General features: G+C 36.0%; 1 protein-coding gene across 2 annotated transcripts in view; it reads left to right on the top strand.

Annotated features, from left to right (window-relative positions):
• Positions 1-20608, top strand: part of LOC100538160 (uncharacterized) — a 36853-nt gene that overhangs the window by 1537 nt on the left and 14708 nt on the right. Inside the window, exon 2 of one of the 2 annotated variants that reach the window (XM_073944055.1) lies at positions 14356-15324. In XM_073944055.1, coding sequence (XP_073800156.1) covers positions 14361-15324 — 964 coding nt within the window. In that variant the 5' untranslated portion in view covers positions 14356-14360. Of the gene's footprint in view, positions 1-14355; positions 15325-18864; positions 19066-20608 lie in introns of those variants that run through there. The other variant, XR_012400764.1, reaches the window with a different exon arrangement.

The following is a 20608-nucleotide window of genomic DNA, read 5'->3' as shown; positions in this document are numbered from 1 at the left end:
AAGGGAAAAAAAACATTCTAATTATTTGTTAATAAAATAGTGCAACATTATTCTCAGTCAGTGTAGGCTGAAAAAATTAAGATCGCCAGCATTTCAAGGGTGGTTTTATTTTTAGTTCATTGCTGTGACGCGCTATATTTCACTAAGGCTGCATGAGACTGCGCATCTTGCTTATTTTCTCTATTTTACATACAGAACATATCATACAGTCCAGGTTCTACCGTTCTAGTGAGTGTGGGGCATGGCTGTACGGTGGTAAAGTGGATTATTTCTTGGCAAATTCATAATGATTCACTTTGTTTAGTAATAAATTTCATAGTTATAAAATAACTACATTTCAAGAATATGTTAACACTTTCAACTATTTAGGATTATTTATTGCATTAAAAGTAATTTAAAGTAACATTAAATGTACGTATAAACTGCTTAATTTGTGTGTGTAAACACCAAAGATGCAAAAAGCTTATTTAGACCAGAATAGGCCTACTAAATGCAACGGTCAATGTATGTAAACTTATGACCTAAAATGTCTTAAATGACTAAATTTAAGTCTTTTTAAGTTTTTAAATAATTTAAGTTTAACATAAATGATTTAAACTTTAAACTTCAAATTAACAGAGGATGGCAAATAAATTGTTTATTAAATGGAGGTCAGGTGTCTATCTTAATAATAATTATTAAATATTATGACACTACAGTGGTGTATTGGAGAGTACGCACCTTTTAATTAATTAATTTTAAATAAGTGGTTTATCCTAAATAAAATGCAATGGGATCGGTGTGCAATGAATAGTTTGAAAACCCCTGGTTCAGACTAGACGAGCTAGCTGTCTGTGCGCTGCGCTAATAACTTGGCATTTGCTCTTTTCGGTGCTGCCAGATGCATTTATAATGCATAAAAAATAAAAAAGGTAATTCGGTAAAGCGCGCGATGCGCGCAGAAATAAGCGCACTATATGCATATGTCGAATTAAGTTCTCTTTTTCTTTAATCAAGACTTTTCCATTCGAGGAATTACAGTTATTAATAGCTTAGTCCTTATAAACGATCAGTTTATAAAATACACAATTTACGGATCAAGCCTAATGAAGAATAAGAAGAATATGCAACGCATTATGATCCTTGAATGATCAGAGCGCATTTATATAAACTATATATTTTATATAATCCATAAATATTAAAAAACATTATACATTTAAAGTAATGGAACATTATATGTTATAAAATCTAAACTATTATTTAGGCTACAGGCTGTTCACCGCGTGCGTCAAAGAAAAGACATGACACGATCTCTATAAAAACTAGTTGTTTATTTACAATATCTAAAGGGATATAAAACATCTAACATGCATCTCCATTCTCAGCGAGTTTCTGTGTTCTGCATCCTTCACAGACCGAGGTCTCATTCCGAGGTAACCTGTAAATATTCTCATTTGGTTCTGGCACATTCTACATGACTACAGTTATAATACAGGTTATGGAACTATTTCACTTTAATTTCATATTATTATTTTATTAAACAAACAAACCAGTTTTTGTTTTGCCTCTGCATGCAGCGTATTGGATCTTTGAAGCATTGCACTTCAAATGTTATTCCTTCTTTTTATTTTTATTGTATTTTTAATATTTTTAATTATACAACACAAAATTGGTTCTAAACAGATACATTTTCCTATAGGCTATGATGAAGTGTACATTTTTGTTCACACAGGTCCTATACAAAACTGTGTGGATGGATGATTTGTTTCTCCGTGAAAATCACTCATTTAATAAGCAAAACAGGCCAAAATGTTGTTTAGCTTGCGTCAAACTGGATGGACAATTTACAAACATATTGAACACAAAGGCTGGTTATTTTATGCAATGAGGGACAATAGGCCTATTACAAATTAAAGAAAATTATTTGCATATTAAAACGAAAATATATAATACAACAACAGATCCTACCTCAGAAATGACTTTAGATAATGTAAATAAGCATCAAGTTTTTTTTTTTGAGATTGTGTGTCTAATTCAGTAGTGTAGTGCGTTCGCGTGGGTTTCCTCCGGGTGCTCCGGTTTTCCCCACAGTAAAAAGACATGCGGTACAGGTGAATTGGGTAGGCTAAATTGTCCATACTGTATAAGTGTGTGTGTATGTGTGGATGTTTCCCAGTGATGGGTTGCGGCTGGAAGGGCATCCGCTGCATAAAAACTTGCTAAATAAGTTGGCGGTTCATTCCGCTGTGGCGACCCCAGATTAATAAAGGGACCAAGCCGACAAGAAAATGAATGAATAATGTGCAATACTAATTTAAAATACGTATCACTAAGCTTATATGTGAAATAGCAGGGCCCGCTGTAGCACTTTCTCAAGAAGAGCAAATGTCAAATTAGTAGCGCAACGCACATGCAGCGAGCTCATCTGTTTGTCGGAACTACTAGACACAATTTTTTTATCAACTAAAATGTGTTTAATTGGTTAATTTGAAATTTATTTCATTATTCCAGCAATAATTGTTGAGTGAAAGAATGCGCTAGAAATATGCATTGCGGCTCCCTTTATTGTACAGGCTTATTGCACTTAAACTTTTTTAGGTTCGGCTCTCGAATTAGTAAGGTTATGAGTAAATGTTATTTAAAATATTTAAAGCCTGCCATCTAGCCTACAATAACAGCAAATTTAATAATAATAAAAAAAAAATAAGACAGGCCTACTTTGGCGTTGCAATAAAATAGTATTAATTATCAAATAAATAATTACAATATATAATTAAAATAGGAAGAAATAAATGAAAACAAATGGTACCCTTTGTTTTTATAGCAGGGCTAAAGTGTTCTTATTCTGGTTCTGGTAACAACTATTAAAAAGAAGAAAAAAAACACACCAAACAATAAAAACACTAGTAACTGATAATAATAATAATAATAATAATTATAATTATCATCATCATTATTATTATTATTATTATTATTATTATTATTATTATTATAAAGCCCTTGCTCTGAAACAGTCATGCAAACCAGGGGGGTATTCCAGAAAGCTGGGTTAACTTACCATCTGCTAAAACCTAAACTCTCGGTTGATTTACCCAAAACCTGCTTACCGCGAGTATGTTGGTTCCAAAACAGGTGACAAGAGTTAGTTAAATCAACCTCCTGAAGATAACCGCGGGTTAATGCGCGTGCACGGCACACACCTGAAGGCATTTTCAATAGATCGCCGAATTCACGAGTCACCATAGAAAGTCACGGTGAGAAAAAAAGGACAACGCACTTTACAGAGGCGAAGCTGGAGGTTTTAAACACAGAGATTACACATCTGCTTCAATGAAGGAAAGAAATATAGAATAAGAAATAGATTAGAAAAAAAAATAAATAATAAGAAAATTTATTAGTTCATTAAATTACACATGCCATCCTCCATTTTATTGTAATGATAAATTAAACTACTCTTTAACATCCTTTTTGAGTATGTTGTGTAACCATTCATGCATTTATTTTTCTTGTCATTAATTTCTTAAGGCCACAATATGTGTATTGACTAATAAGGCTTATAGAAATTCTAATCTTTCTGGAGCTGGAACTCTGTCCAAAGTCATTAAACACAGAAACATTCTCCTAAAAGATACTATTTAATTACTGGAGCTCTTTATTTAACACTCTAGAATATTCTTTCTGACATGCAGCTAATAGAAAGAGGCCTGTCTAACTGCTGTGTCCTATAATAAAGGCTCATCAGTGGTTGAGTTTTTGACTTAAACCACACACTCTGTCACTGTTGTAAGTGATTGTTGTCAGATAGCTTTAGGTTCTTTTTATTTTGCATGCAGACAAAGTTCCTTCTGCATGCCTCAACTAACAAGCAGTGTAAGAATTTTCTGCACTTTTCCATATTTGAATATTACTCTGGATCACAAAATCTTTTATCTACATATTTAAATTCTAAAGTAGCTGTATAAGGTCCATCTTTAAAGATAAAGTCACATGAGCATCAACTTAAGGTGAGTAATGTATATGAAAAATATGTTACACGTTGAAAGGTGTGTGTATAAAGCAGTGTACAAAATCATTCATTTTATTTCAGGAAATGAAGAAATGAACAGACCAAACTATTTGATTAAACATAGTTTTTTGACTAATTATATATTTTTAGCACTCTTCCATCTGTTTTGTCTGCTTGGGTCACTGAGATTTCCTCTGGGTCAGGCTGCAGGTACGTGTCATCGTATAAGGCAGAAAAGGGTATCTTTTGTCCTCCAGCAAGTAACAATGTAGTGCCCAGTAATGATTCTATTTTATAATACAAATATAATAAAAAATAAACATTGTGTTAAGCAACATTTGCTTTATAGTTTTTTTTATACTATATTTGTGTTATACACTTGAATCATTACTTCCTGAAAATCAGCCATTTAGCCTCAACATAGTGATGAGGTGGAGTGTGTAATGAGCTGGTAAGTGGAAGCAGTAATAAGTTTAATAGTTGAAACACCAAAAGATTAAGGATAGAAAATTAAGTTGTACCTGCACACTTATGCACACTTTGGACAAATTTTATATTATCAGTGTCCTTTAGTGACTGATGGAGCTTTAAAATCGGCTGCAATTAATGCACACAATAGCATTTAGAAACCCTGAAAAAAATATATTAAAAAATGTAGGTGTGTGTGCGTGAATGTTTATATAAGAAGGACGTCCTACATCTTAAATTAAAGATATATTTTCCTACAAAAGACAAAACTGCCACTTATAATATTATACAGAAAAATGTGAGGGTGCAGAAGAAGATAAACACAAGATCTGTAAGTGAGATTCGAACTCGCTCTGTTGTGCGCTCCGTTGTTCTTTATTGACGCACTGTCCACTACGCTATTGCCGTGCTCTGAACCATCTGTGTAATGATACGCAGTGATTTATGACCAAGGAACTGTACAAAAGTGTAAAAAACAGTTCAGTGCCAGGCATACTGTACAGGTGGTCATACTGCCACATTGTACAGTTGCCTAAAATGCCCTGACGCGAATACAAAGAGCTGCACTGAATGTTTTTTATGGTAAGCGCAGACCCGCGGTTTGTCACATTTGATTTCAAAAAGGTTTGTTAAATACATTAACATTATGAATTTGGTTATGAAAAAAACTATGCACTTATAACCCTCTCACAACGAAAAAACTTGTATCTGTGTGTCCACATCCATAAATATTCTCATCAAAAGAGCACGCAATCCTCAGTAAACTCTCTGAAACAGACAAACTCTGAAACATAGCAACTTACTCTCTGAACATAACCTGCTCCGGAGCAGGTTATCTTCAGAGAGTAAGTTGCTATGGCTACTTAACATACCCAGAAGTTACCTCTGATTTTGGAACCAAAGTTGAGGTTATCTACCTACTTACTCTCAAACTTACCCGTGTATGTCACATAACCTGCTTTCTGGAACAGCCCCCAGGTGCTGCTCGGAAATGGCTTTCTTTGCTCAGCATCAGGTGCACAGCAGCAAGAAGTTTGGCAGTGAACTATGACCTTATTTTAATGACAAATGTCTAAAAATACTGCTGATTTACGTTTTTATTTAGTTTATACATACGCAATAAATGTAAGCCTGCTAACTGTGTGTGGTTCAAATGATAGAATATGTAAACTTTGTTTATATATATAATTAAATAATAATAATTAAAAGCCTGCGTGTAAGGCTTTTATTTTGAGGGTGACGTCACGAGCGCAGATTTGGTTAACCAATTAGAGGAAAGTGGGCGTTTCAGCACCGCCTACATGTGTAAAATGAATTTTAAAGTCGTTTATCCGTTTTCCTACCCTAAACCAAAAAACGAAAATCCAGCCAAAATCTCGTTTTTTCGTTTTCTCGTGAGCAAAAGAAAAACGGAAAAACGGCCGTTTTCTCCATTTCCTTTATTCCGTTTGAAAATGGGAAACAAATGAACAAAACGTACACACGGACCATATTTTGACTCATTATTTCGTTTTGGTTTTGTGTTTGTTTTAATATTTCGTTTTAAGTTAATAAGCAGAATAACAGATGAGTTTCCGTTTTTTCTGCCTACAGAATAAACAGAAAAACGAAATATTCATCGTTTTTCTGATGTTTCGTTTTCCGTAATAAAAGGAATAATCAAATGAACGGATGATACACGGACCCTGTTTACTTTCACACATTCTTATACTTCAGGATTTGTCTGATCTTTATTAGCGGCAAATGAAATGCTGTGTTCACTCATTTCACCCTCATGGACAAATACTGTAGTCATTTATAGTAAATAGTGTAGTATAAACACAAAACACCAACACTGTACTACATTTACAACAACTAAATTACAACACAGCACAGTTTACTGCAGTAAAAACTCATGTTTACTACAGTATGCAGAGCTTTTTCTCATTTAATCATAGTTACTGCTGCAGCTTTCAGTACACAGTGGTAAATACTATAATAAGCAAAGTACAAACCACTATTATAGTATGGTTGGGTAAAAACAGAATTGAGGGTAACACCTTAATAATACTAATTGGTATATATATATATATTTGTCAAAATAAAGGTTGGTTAATTTATAAGTTAACGTTAGTTCATGTTAAATCTTTGGATTAATGTTAACAAATTTGGATTTTATTAAGGCATTAGTAAATGTAGATTGTATGATTAAGTATGAATATTGTATAAATGTTTTATGCAAATCATTTATTTATTAATGCTAGTAAATATATGAACTAATGGACTAACATTATTGTGAAGTATTACTAAGCTATGTTAATTTTGTGAACAAAACAACAATAGGCTGAAAAATTGATAACCTAAATATAAAAAATTGTAATGAGCTGTAAAATAGATTTTTAAAATAACAAGTTGTGCTTCAGAAAGTAAATAGAGAGCAGCTCGTTGTGTTTTTCTGGTTCATTTTATCATCATTTTGAGCAAGAATCAAGGTTTGGTCAGTGTTTTATGCATTTTGGACAGTTGTTCTTCTTCACATTAAATTGAATTTGTGTTTTTCACACTCACAGCATTATTTGCTTTAGGTTACCCCCAGTGTTGCCAACTATTTCCAATGAAAAGTAACTAAAGCCTGCCCGAAAAATTGCTAAATGTTGCCAGATGACATCACACGCTAGTTTGCCTATCAGTGACGTCATCACGTAGTATCCGTCATGTCTCTACTCTCTGAGGCGCCGTGTATTATATTATATTAGAGCATTACATCCAGATGCACAGTAAATAGGTTCCTATTAATATATTACTCTGCGTGATGATGTCATTGCAAAATCGCAACTCAAAACCACATCTTTATGTAGTATACAAAACAATTAATGTTTTCTCAAATTGACCGACCGTCTAAGCAAAAACATTATTTGAAAAATGTCCATTTAGATTTGTATGAAAACAGAGTTGACTTTATAAAAGTAAAACACACTTTTTGACAAGATCTTTTTTTTTTATCATATATAACGCTGATAATGAACAGGTAAATTCTTTTAAACAATCTCAGCTTGTGTACTTACTCTTTTTAACATGTGAAATTACCACATTTGTGAAAGTGACAACAATTATAGCACTATTGGAATTTATTGCTACCTAAATTACCAACAATTATACATGTAAACAAACATCAGTAAATTAACAGTTATGAAAACAATCTGAGCAAGCAATTTACTTTACTGAGTGAAGCCTGCAGCCTCTTCTCTTTTGAGTCACTTTTTATAAATTGCTAAAAGTAGCCAAATGATTGTTTAAAAATGCTAAATTTGTTTTTAGGTGCTTTTTGAAGAAAAAAAATAAAATTTGCTTGTAGGGGTGTCAAAATTAATTGTTTCTTCGGTGCACCGCGATGCAGACCCGCACGATTCTGTATCGGTTCAGTAATAATCATAACCGGTTATTATGTACTGACGTCATTTATCTCCTATGCGCTCTGTCGCGAGGGAGGTGAGCGCGAGTATTTGCAACACTCAGGCAACTCAGGGCCGGCCCATGGCATAGGCACTATAGGCAAATGCTAAGGGCGCTGTACATCCAGGGGGGCGCCAGAAATGAGCGCGGTTCAGTTGGTTTTGTTTTCGATATTCCTGACACACATTCAGTTTTAGATGGCAATAACTCAAAAACCTCTTGTGTTTCCTTCAAAAAGACAAAGCTGGTTATGTTTCACAGCTGTCTTTTTCTTTTCTTTGGCTCGACATTACGAGCAGTGCTCCGTTTAAGCCCTCGCAATATGTGTTTAGTCGGGAGAGCTCGTGCTGAGAGGAGCTCTCAGTAAGGGACCGTCGGAAAATTGCTTCTTTTTTTTTCCGTTTTTTTTTTTTTTTTTTTCGTTTTTCTCCTCCGCTCAGCGCGAGCTCTCCCTGTTGCGAGGGCTTAAGTGTGTGTGTGTGTTTGTTTGTTTGTTTGGTGCTATCTATGTTTGTGTATGTGTTTGAATGAGAGACAGTGTGGTGCTGTGTGTCTGTGTGTTTATACAGACATCTTGTTATAGCCTCCCCCCTAAAATATAACACTGTATATAGAAAGCATCGTCAATGCACCGAGACATCGAATTGAACCGAATCGAAGGCATGATAATCGTAACCGAACCGTGAGACCGGTATAGGTTCACACCTCTAGTTGCCAGGGTAGTGTGAACAGTTGCTAAACCTAGCAACAAAATTGCTAAATTGGCAGCACTGCTTACCTCTTAATTATTTATTTTCTTTTTTCCCCCTTTTTAATGTGTAGTCCTACAAATTAACAAATTAAACCTAAGGGTTAAATTTCCCTTTTCAAAGATATTAGAAATAAAGTCTGGAGTTTGTTGTAAAGATTCTTATTGCCGCAACAGTCTGCAAAATGTGCTCTGCTAAAAAGTAAATTCACTTTTGACTTTATTTATTTATTATTAACTGTTATGTACATTTACTTGAAATTCTTATTTTTTGTGTGATTGATTTCCCTTATTACCGAAACGCCTCACACAGTTCACAACCATTTAAAAATATATTTATATAAAACCTTTTATCTTTTCAAAAATATGTGACAAATCTGAAAGAGCATAATTACATTTTAATAAAACATTTTTATATTTAATATAATAACACTTATTGAACACTGTTTGCGGTAATGATACAGAGGTTTCAGAAATTAGGGAATTATTTTTGTAATGATTTTAAGTTTACATTAGCCCCTTTCACACATACAGACCTTTCCGGAAAATTACCGGCAATTTTCTGGAAAGGTGTGTATGTGTGAACAGGTCCTTTTTGAAAATACCGGTAAATTCGTTCTGGCTATTTTCCGGAAAGAGAAGTTGTAACATTACCGGCAATTTGCCGGAATGCTGCGCTGTGTGAACGCAGAAGGAATATTTCCGGAATAAGCGCGTGCACGTCTAGAACGTGCTGACGTAAGACTTCTGCTTTAGCCAATCACAACAGTCAGACGCATTTACGTCCGCGCGGTTTGTGAGAATAAAAGCCTTTGAATATTTTTCCAGACGCATTTAGCTGCTAGAAGTTAGTCAGATCACGTTTATATGTTCTCCTTAATGCCAACTGTGCAAATAATCATCGATAAGATGCTTATGATAAGCCGTTGTTTGTTTACCTTCAAGCTTTGCGTGTGCCTGTGGAACAGCCTGTGAGCGCCTGCACACGCACATATTATGAACATCTCGACATGCGAATATGATCCTGTGAAAGTTGTTTACAATATTGATCATCAAAAGAGTTTGTAATTTAGTCAAATGTTTACAAATACAAGCGCAGCCGTTTAAAGCTCATTTGTGGTGAATGATGTCAGAATTTACCGGTATTTTGGAATGGATGTGTGAATGCTCTTTTCCGGAAAATTTCCGTAACGTCCTCGCCTGTGTGAACAGCGCTTTTTTGAACATACCGGTAAAGTCGTTCCGTAAATTTTCCGGATATTTTCCGGTATCACTGTGTGAAAGGGCTTAGTGTCTAAGATTTTACTTAAAACAACAAAAGAAGGAATGAAGTTAAATCATCATTTCCCACAACATTACAAAAAAATATGTACACATCAACACATTATTCTCTTTCTTTGTGTATTTGTGTGCATTGGGGCGTTAAGGTATGAGGTGGAATGGAGCTTAATTTTAAGTAAAACATTTCAGAGAAGCACAAATTATTTCATTAATTATTACTAAATTAAAACAGTTATTAGCTTTAACATGAGTCACTTCAATTTAAACTGATGCTGATGTTTTGTTTTAGTAATATTACTGTTAGGCATGGGCCGGTATAAGATTCTGACAGTATGATAACCTTGGATAAAAATATCACAATATCGTGATTACTGCTCTAATATTAAATGTCTGAGTAAAAAACTAAAACTTTTCCTTCTTTTGAGCACAAAATATTTTATATTGAGAAACGTAATATTTTGGAGCAGCAAACATGTCAGGCAAAATGAATGATTGACTTTTGCAGACTTTATTTGTTTCAAAAACTTTTTTTTGTCATTTAAAACGGCATCTTTGGATATTTTTTTTCTGCTGAAGATACAAAAAAAAAACGTAAACAAAAAATCGTACACATACCTTAGGTATACCGGCATTGCAGAAAAGTTTGACAATTTTAAAACCTTGACTTTTCCAAATTGCCGTATACCTTGAAAACGATAATGGGCCCATGCCTAATTACTGTAGTATTAAAATTTATATTGGTGGCAAAATAATAAAAAAAAACAACGTAATGGTGCATTGAAATTATATTTAGCAGTTGTCATGTGTTTGTTGCCTTCGTACAAACAAATGCAGCACATTTCACAATATTAAGCTGGGATGTGATTCTTTTGTATAAATACGGATTTCCTTATTTTCTAAGCTCAAAGGGGCAACCCCTGTAATCTACTTAGGCCCCGTTTACACTAGTGCGTTTTAGTTTAAAAACAGGGTTTTAGATCAAAAGCGATCCGCGTCCACACTAGCGTTTCACCCAACGTTTCTGAACATATCTCCTTCCACACTACTCCACCAAAAACGTATATCGCGTGACCATTCGCGCACTCTGGGCATGCGCGTTCTAGTATAAACAGCAAGCATGCGTCTCGCTCGGCATTTGTTTATTGCTTGTCAACATGGCAAAGAAAGCAAGAGAGGTATTTTTATGGACAGACGACGAGGTTGAGTTGTTACTAAACGTAACAAATGAATAACTGCACAATGGCGCCTAAAACAGACAATAGTGCATACAACCCTCCCATTTCTGTGTCCATGTTGTTGTTTACAGTGAATGCTGGGGTCCGTTCTTCGTACCTCGCTTAAATGATCTAAGATGATTTGGCAGATCCTGGATCTTTTCATCTTGATAACTGATCTCTCGCTAATTTGGTTCTTCAAACAAGTTCGCGAATCAGATTAGAATGTCTGGATAAACTGATCTGTGATCGCTGCGTGTGTTATAAAGGACAGATCTATCGATCCTCGAAATCATGATCAGCAGTGCAACGATTGGCTGACGGCACAGCAGCGTAATGACATCATCTGATTAATATTCAATTATCCATGTGAGCAAAATTACATCAAATTAGCAGTAAATGGCTTGTTAAATATGACACGCGATAACCTTCCACATTTGTTGTGAGCTGCAGGCTTTACACTTTCATGTGTCAAGAGTATTCATCATGTATTTCAATGCAAATCAATGTATTTAGTTCTACATTTAGAAAAGATTTTCTTTATTATTGTAGCCGTTTTTTTAATCGGTGTAAAGAATAACTGGTTGTTTACAAAAGCATTTTGATATTGGTAAAGGCGTCTGCAACTTCACTAGCATATTAACTATCAAAACATGTTTATGACTGCATAAATGTATTATTGCTTTAAAAAAAAGTCACATAAATTGCATTTCTATTATACACAATTTGTACTAAAGCGATCTAAAAAGTTCCTATCAATAAGTTTTCTCTTTGCACCACCAGGTGAGAGTCTTTGTACTTTCATTTCGAGGGTTGCAGATTGCATAAGTTTTATTAATATGTATAACTTAATTTATTTTATTAATGACTTTAACTTTATATATATAGTTTAAAAATATGTACCATTTTCCCAAGTGTATATAACTACTACTGTAAGAAAATATCAGAATTCGGAACATACTTTCTGTATTATCTTTGCTTGAACTGAGCCGATCTAATCCTGTTTATATGAATTGAACCTGCTCCCGATCAGGTTTGACCTAGCAGAACTGTTGCTATGACAACAACTCTCGGATCAGCTTTGAAGAACGAAACGATCCTGGATCGTGTCAAATCGTCAATATCCAAATCCAGCTAACTGAGTAATCCACGTACAAAGAACGGACCCCTGGTCTGCTGTCTTCTGGTAGCGTTAAAGCCATGTGTTATAGTCATGTGATAGAGGCTTGACGAATAAGGATACGCAATGACACAAAAGCCTCAATCAGGTAGCAAATCTCAGCAGCCCCGCCTCCATTTTCAGATGTCTCTGTTTTCCCTCATCCACACTGAGACGGAGCAGCAGCCTTTCAGAATAAAAACAGCCTCTCCAGCGTTTTCGAAACGCTCCGTTTTCGGCGCTCGAGAACTCCGGCGTAGTGTGGACGGATGGCGTAACCGTAGCAAAACTTATGCGTTTTCAAACGAAAACAGGGTCTCACTGAGGTTCATTGTTATAAAAGCAGAAGACCCGATTGATGATTTGCTCCTTCATTGTTCATCATTGTGCAGAAGAGGGAGCAGTAACTGCTTTATTCCAGACGTCAATCAGGTATAATGATATTGTGTGTCCTGACACGGGTGCTCCTGTCAAACCCTCACTAGCTTTTCCTCCATTTCTTGGGTCCAAATATACTGAAAATGTGCGCTTTTAACTTCTCCCTCAACCTCGCGCTGGCCTGCAGGTACACACACACACACACACACACACACACACACACAAGTGAAGGCTGCTTTCTCATTGGATTTTCAGTCAAAACTCAATTCACATGGCATGATTTTAATTGCCGACATCTCAAGATATTTAGCATGCCAAATATCTCACAGGCATCGGCGACTCACAGGCGATTCTCTCAGATTGAGTCTTTGATAGTTCACAATGTTTACTTGTGATTTCAGGCGTTTGTTGGCGCTTTCTCAAAACCTGTCAGCGAGTCAAAATCGGCACTTAAATCATGCAGTCTGAACTCAGCATTATTGTCAATGCATTGTCCAAATATGTGTAACAGCATCTAAACTTTACGACAAAGCAGGGTATTATGACTTCATTTCAAATTATACAACAAGAGTTTTAAAAGTAATGATTGGAAGATCAGCGTACCTTGCTTATGGAATTCCTAAGAAGACCAAAACCTCCAAAAGTGATCATGATTTCATGTAGTGGTTGTCTACTTCATCACAGTAGCCGAAAGAGAGTCAACCTTTTCATGTAGCACCGTGATATCATCCAAACATGTGAAAAGAGAATGTTCCATATCCTTCAAAGTACTTTTCAGTGTCGACATTTCAGTTTGAATTGATACAATCGTGTTAAAGAATTCCGCCTTCATGGCTTGAAGTTTACTTTTGATAGTTGATAGGTCATTGCTAGGCCCACATGGAATCTGCGCGCGCAGAATTCCGCAGATTTTCCGCAGAATTCCGCAGATTTCTGCAGATTTTTAGCCCGATATTAATTCTGTTTTTTTTAACTTGAGTAAATGTGTAAATCTGAATTTATTCAGTTTTTATTCAGTAAATTATTACTTTTTATTTAATATATTTGGGTTTAGTTATGATACTCCACTGGATACTCCTAAAATAATTCCGCAGAAATCCGCAGATTTTTACCAAAATTCTCTGCAGAAATAGCAAAAAAACGTCCGCAGATTCCGTCTGGCCCTGGTCATTGCCTAGCACGAACCGTAGTTCGGAGCGAAATATTTTTGCCAGATCCTGGCGTATTGATGAAATAATTTCAGTATTAAGAGTTTGAATGTCGCCTGAAGCCGTATCGAGCTCAGTTCGTTGACCCACCGCAGCTATATCATGTTCATCCGAGGATGCGTTGCTGTTGATGTCTGCACGTTAGCCCCTTTATTGCCTTTAGTTTTCATCTTCGTTGTACAGGATTAGTTTAAAATGAACTCTGTTAGGCACAATTATCTGCAGGCACTTGATATTAAGTAAAAAATTTGCATTAATTCAGAAAAATTAGCAAATTCTGCAGAACCTCCTAGCGATCTTGTCTTATTCCATAGATCACCTAACTGGAAGTCCGTGGTTGTCTACTTTAACTTTTTTATATGATCAATTAAATAATATATATATATATATATATATATATATATATATATATATAATATTTATATATATATATATATATATATAATATTTATATATAAATAAATGCAGTATTTTTATTTCAGGTCTGATGGAGGAGAGAAATCAAGATAAACGAGAGAGAAAAACCCAATCATTAAAGACAAAAGACAGAAAATGTTTCACCTGCATTCAGTGTGGAAAGGGTCTGGCAAACAAAGAGAGTCTCAAGAGTCATATGAGGATCCACACTGGAGAGAAACCGTTCACATGTTCTCAGTGTGGAACGAGTCTGGCAAACAAAGAGAGTCTCAGGAATCACATGAGGATCCACACTGGAGAGAAACCATTCACATGTACTCAGTGTGGGAGGAGTTTCAGTCAATCAGGAAACTTAAATAATCACATGTTGATCCACACTGGAGAGAAAACACACAAATGTGAACAGTGCAGCAAAACATTTTTGAGGATTTCAGGGCTGAAGAGCCACCTCACAGTTCATGCAGAGGAGAAGCTTTATTCATGCTCTGTGTGTGGAAAGAGTTATAGTTGTAAATATAATTTTAAAAAGCATGAGAAGATCCACACTAGTGTGAAAGAGTATATGTGCTTTGAGTGTGAGAGAACTTTTTTTACATCTAAAGAATTGAAACAACATGAGAGCATTCACACTGGAGAGAAACCTTACAAGTGTTCACACTGCGGCAAGAGATTCAGACAGTCATCACAATTGAAAATACATGAGATGATTCACACTGGAGAGAAACCTTACACGTGTTCACACTGTGACAAGAGATTCATTACATTAGGGGAGCTGAAAAGACATGAGAGGATTCACACTGGAGAGAAACCTTACAAGTGTTCACACTGCGACAAGAGATTCAGACAGTCATCACAATTGAAAATACATGAGAGGATTCACACTGGAGAGAAACCGTACAAGTGTTCACACTGTGACAAGAGATTCCGTGTGTCAGAAGAACTGAAAATACATGAAAGGATTCACACTGGAGAGAAACCGTACAAGTGTTCACACTGCGACAGGAGATTCAGTCGTTCCGGAATTCTCAGAAAACATGAGAGAAGGACTCATGTTTGAGGTAAACCTTACCTCTGAAATCCAGTCCGGCACCCATTTTGTCAGCTCCCCATTTTCAGATGGTAATGAAAAACATGCTTGCCTATAGCTCGCATATACTCAACAAAAATAATAACAAAACGCTTGTTTTTGCTTGTTTTTCATGAGCTGAGTTTGATAGAAGAAAAAACATGTAGTGTTGCTGGTCCTCCAGGAACGTACTTGAGAAACACTGATCTAAAGATTCTCTACCATTAGCCATCTCCAAAAGAGGTTTACAGAATTTGACAGTACATCCAACTGGCCTCACAACCCAAGACCATTTGTAACCACACCAGCCCAGGACAATCAGTACCTTCTCCACCAAGATCAGGGGTGCTCAAACTCAGTCCTGGAGAGCCAGTACCTTGCAGAGTTTAGCTTTAACTTGCCTCAACACATTATACAGGAAGTTTCTAGAAGGCCTAGTTAAAGGGCCATGAAACCCCCTCGTTTCAGCAGGGTGTTTTCACACCTCTACTTTGGAAAAAGTCAGAAAAGGGGGCGTGTCCAGCTCTGTTTAGGGGGGAGTGTCGGAGGAAGAAAAGAGGCTTGGTGTGGGAGTGTCTATTTTGGAGTCAAAACACACACACACAGAGGACAAAGTGACTGTGTTTACATGGACATCTGTAGTCGAATTATTTGCCAAATTATTAAATGGTGGACTTTTAACTGCAGTTTGGCTCTTTCATTCAGGGAATTCATTCATGCCCCTCGCAACAAACGAGATATTTGATTCAAGGAACTGCTCTAAGCGTGTATTTTTCATGCAATGTTTGATACCGCACGGCGAATGAGAGAAAAAAAACCTCAGCATTTCCCGGAAACTTAGATGCACACGGCAGGTAGGGTCCGAAAGCCGCGTGTGTTATTCCGGTCACTAAATCCTACACGAGGTTATAGTTTGGTTTTGGTGCTAACTTGTTTACACTCGGTGCAATAGTTTTTTCGATACGAATAAAATACGAACTGAATAAACAAAGAGCACTGGTCGCTCACTTACCAAATCTGTAGAGACAGGACAATCACCAGCAACTAGAGCCGCGTCTTTATTAAGAGGAGAGTACAAGCGAATCCCGATCTCAGCGTTTGCAGATGAGAACAGCTTTTAGGTAAACAATAATCCTCCTTAGACACGTAAGTTATTGTTGTCGCGCGTCGCGTACACTGTTAATCCACACGTGAGTCTGAGCTCTCACAGAGAGAAAATGAAAACGAAACTTAACTGCAACAAACTATAAAAGCAACACTTCACGCTTGTTTTGCCAACACAACGTGGCGTCTATGTCGTGTAAACACTGTGACAGTAATGAATATTAATGAAGTTGCACAATAGAGCGCGCTGATTGGTTTGAACCAAGCCTTACTCATGCATTAATGCAGCACACTGTAAGACGTAATAAGACACACTCTGGCACAGACGTCCAGTCTGCACGCTGGAATACAGGCTATTATGTCATGACCGTGACGCAGCTTCAAAAATTCGTTTCAAACAGGAAGTACGAATTTGCTTGAAATAACGCAAAAACAACCAATTTACACTTTTTAGTGAAATATAGGTGTCCTAATAGTGTTTTTAGCAGTGTGGGACACATATACGACTGTCAACAGCTCAAAACATGTGTTTTGGTGTTTCGTGACCCTTTAAGTAATGGAGGAATTCCCTCAAGGAAAGGGGTGTGCATAACAAAAGGCATTCACACTTAGTGCTACCTGTGGAAAAGTCACACTCTTCACAGTGGTTCAAAAGATGCCTGAAGTTGTATATTTATTGTTTTGATTATGTCTATTTCTGAGAGAATGAGACCATTGTACCAATCGCACTGAGACATTTCAAATGATATCAAACATGATAGATAAAGTCGCTTTGGTTAATCTAGAACATTCAAACATTGAAATGACCATATGTGTGAGTTGGGGTGGTTGAAGCCGAGTTTCAGCAGACTCAGATGCAAATGCAGCAGGAGCTGGTTTTTCCCGCATTCCCACCTGCTGGGTTGTGGAGTCAATTGGCTCTGTTTTCAGCTCATGTTTTGAACTGTCAAAGGGCCAATGGAGGGAATTTTGACACTGTGGTTACACCTCTACTCTTTTCGAGAAGTGGCATGGGACTTTTAATGTCCACAGAGAGTCAGGACCTCAGTTTAACGTCTCTGAAAGATGGCACTCACTGAGAGTATAGTGTCCGGTTCACTATACTCGGGCATTAGGACTCACACAGGCCCCCTGCTGGCCTCACTAACACCCCTTCCACAGCAACCTAGTTTTCCCATGTGGTCTCCCATCCAGGAACTGACCAGGCTCAGCCCTGCTTAGCTTCAGTGAATAACCGGTCTTGGGCTGCAGGGTGACATGGCTGTGGCAGATTATTAATTGAAGCTTTACTTTTCAAAAAATACAGCCAGACTGCTTATTAATTTAATTTTTAAAATTAAAATTGGTGTTGTAACAACATGTTGATGTTTGAGAAAGTTAAATATTTTGCTTTCTTTAACATTTATTTCATGTTTTAGGGTGAATGTTTTTTCTTGTTCAGATTAACCAAGGCTGTGCTAAATATTTTGTCCAGTGCAGATGTTCATTTTATGTAACTAATATGGTCATATTTATTAAATGATATGCTTTATCTGAATTATTGAGTTATATTTATTACATTATATGCCCCATGAATTAAATGGTTTGCCCTTCAAGGCTTATTATCAGATTTAAAGACTTTAAAAGAAAAAGGACGATGATCAAATGAGTTTAATAAACACTGAAAATTTGTTACTGACTTTATATACACAAATAAAAATTTCACATTTAACATTCATTCATTTTTTTTCCGGCTTGGTTCCTTTTTTAATATGGGGTCACCACAGCGGAATGAACCGCCAACTTATCCAGCACATGTTCTACACAGCGGATACCCTTCCAGCTGCAACCCATCACTGGAAAACATCCATACACACTCATTCACACACATATACTACGGACAATTAAGCGTGCCCAGTTCACCTTTAGCGCATGTGTTTGGACTGTGGGGGAAACCGGAGCAGCCGGAGGAAACCCACGCAAATGCAGGGAGAACATGCAAACTCAACACAGAAACGCCAACTGACCCAGCCGAGGCTCAAACAAGAGACTTTCTTGCTGTGAAATAGTTCAGAAAACAAAAAATCTGAACAGCAACTATAGATTGCTATAGTATGGTTAAAAACATTTAGTATTTATTATTTACCGTAGTAATTTGTCATGTGTGGTGTCTGCTGTAAATTATGTAACATTTGTCCTATGATGAGTTGAACTAAAACAAGAAGTTTTATTGAATGTTTGTTAGTGGTAGTTATTATTTATGTATTTATTGTCTGCTTAACGTTGATTCTGAAATAATTAATTTGACTGAAGCTGATTTCCTCCTGGCGCCCGGTGACCGCTGTAAGTCGCTGTTGCTGTGATTGTCCTCTAGATGGCAGTAGTACACAGCACACTGATAGCGGAGGCGCTGGAGGAAAAGCTCAGAACAAGCAACATTAAACTCGTGTTGAAGATGAGAAGAAACAAAGAGGCTACACTTCAGCTTTTATCAACTCTAGAGAGATGATTTAGCGAACACGACACAACTCCTGCCTTTCTTCATTATATCCTGGCTCTTGACTGTCAATTCCTCTGTGAAAGCGATCAGGAATAGCGGACTTTTACCGTGTTCATATGTAAACAGGTAACGTTGTGTTTCTCTCCTTATTTATTAGTTCAGATTCCTACTTTCTCAATATTCAAGTGTTTTTCTCTCGGCTGTGTTCCTCTTCAGTGTCGGTTTTCAGCTTTGTTTTTGCTTGGTTTTGGCCACTAACCTCTTTATTAAAGCTCTCGATGTAAAAGCTTCTCGCGGTAAAAGCACAGGTTATGATTCCTGTTTACTTTCACACATTCTTATACTTCAGGATTTGTCTGATCTTTATTAGCGGCAAATGAAATGCTGTGTTCACTCATTTCACCCTCATGGACAAATACTGTAGTCATTTATAGTAAATACTGTAGTATAAACACAAAACACCAACACTGTACTACATTTACAACAACTATATTACAACACAGCACAGTTTCTGCAGTAAAAACTCATGTTTACTACAGTATGCAGAGCATTTTCTCATTTCACCACAGTTACTGCTGCAGCATTCAGTAACAGTTGTAAATACTATAATAAATAAGTACACTTTATTATAGTATAGTTGAAAACACTTTAGTATTTACTATGAATTGCTGTAGTATTTTTCATGTGCTAGTCATGTAATTCTGTTTAAAAAGTAGAGTTATGTCTAACACATTAAAATAGTTTTATTTTAATTAATTGTGTTTACTAACATGAACAATTAGTAATACATTCATTACGGTATTCATCTTTGTTAACATTATTTAAGTTGAAGTTAGTTGTGTTAAATCTCTGTTCATTATCTAATGTTAACAAGAACAACTTTGGATTTTAATAAAGCATTAGTAAATGTTGAACTATGATTAATAAATGATTTACAGAATTATGCGTTCTTAATTGTAGTAAATACATGAACTACTGGATAATGCATTGTTTTGTGTTAAAAAAGGCTGTAAAATTAATCAGCTAAAAATAAATATTTATTAATGTGCTGTAAAAGTTATTTGTATAATTGCAAGCCATAATTCAGAAAAAATATAAAGACAGCAACTTTCTGGTTCTCATTTATAATAATTTTGAGCAAGAATCAAAGTTTGGTCAGTGTTTTTTATCCATTTTGCACAGTAAAAGATAATGGTATCAGTTAAACAGTTAAAATATATCATGGTTTCCGCTACATTCATTCTTCCATGGCAGGGCGCAACACCAAGATTCATCTCGCCACGGCTACATTACAGCTTCCCATTCAAAACATTCAGTCATTGTTGTTGTTGTTTTTTATTAGCGGATTATATTTGCATCATAATGCATTAAAAGGTAAGTGAATTATAACAGCGCAAACTTTTCAGTAATCGTATAGTGCTGTGCGTTATTTGTTTAAACTTTAAGGTGACGTGCTGACTGACTGACTGACTGATGGTGATTATTAAACTTTATAATTAAACTTTATTTATAGATGAAGGTCTGTGGTTCTGGATACAATGACTTAATCTTGCTGGAGTTTATAGCCGTTTCACTTTACTTCAGGATGCATTAATGCCGCTCAGTAGGTCTATTGGAGAAATTCGTAAATATTTCTAGCAAATCTAATAAATTAGTTGCATAAAATTGA

The sequence above is a fragment of the Danio rerio genome, chromosome 3 (assembly GCF_049306965.1).
Source record: "Danio rerio strain Tuebingen ecotype United States chromosome 3, GRCz12tu, whole genome shotgun sequence".
In the NCBI taxonomy this organism is placed as follows: Eukaryota; Metazoa; Chordata; class Actinopteri; order Cypriniformes; family Danionidae; genus Danio; species Danio rerio.
The sequence above is the reverse complement of the archived record's forward strand: the minus strand, read 5'-3'. Positions and strand labels throughout refer to the sequence as shown.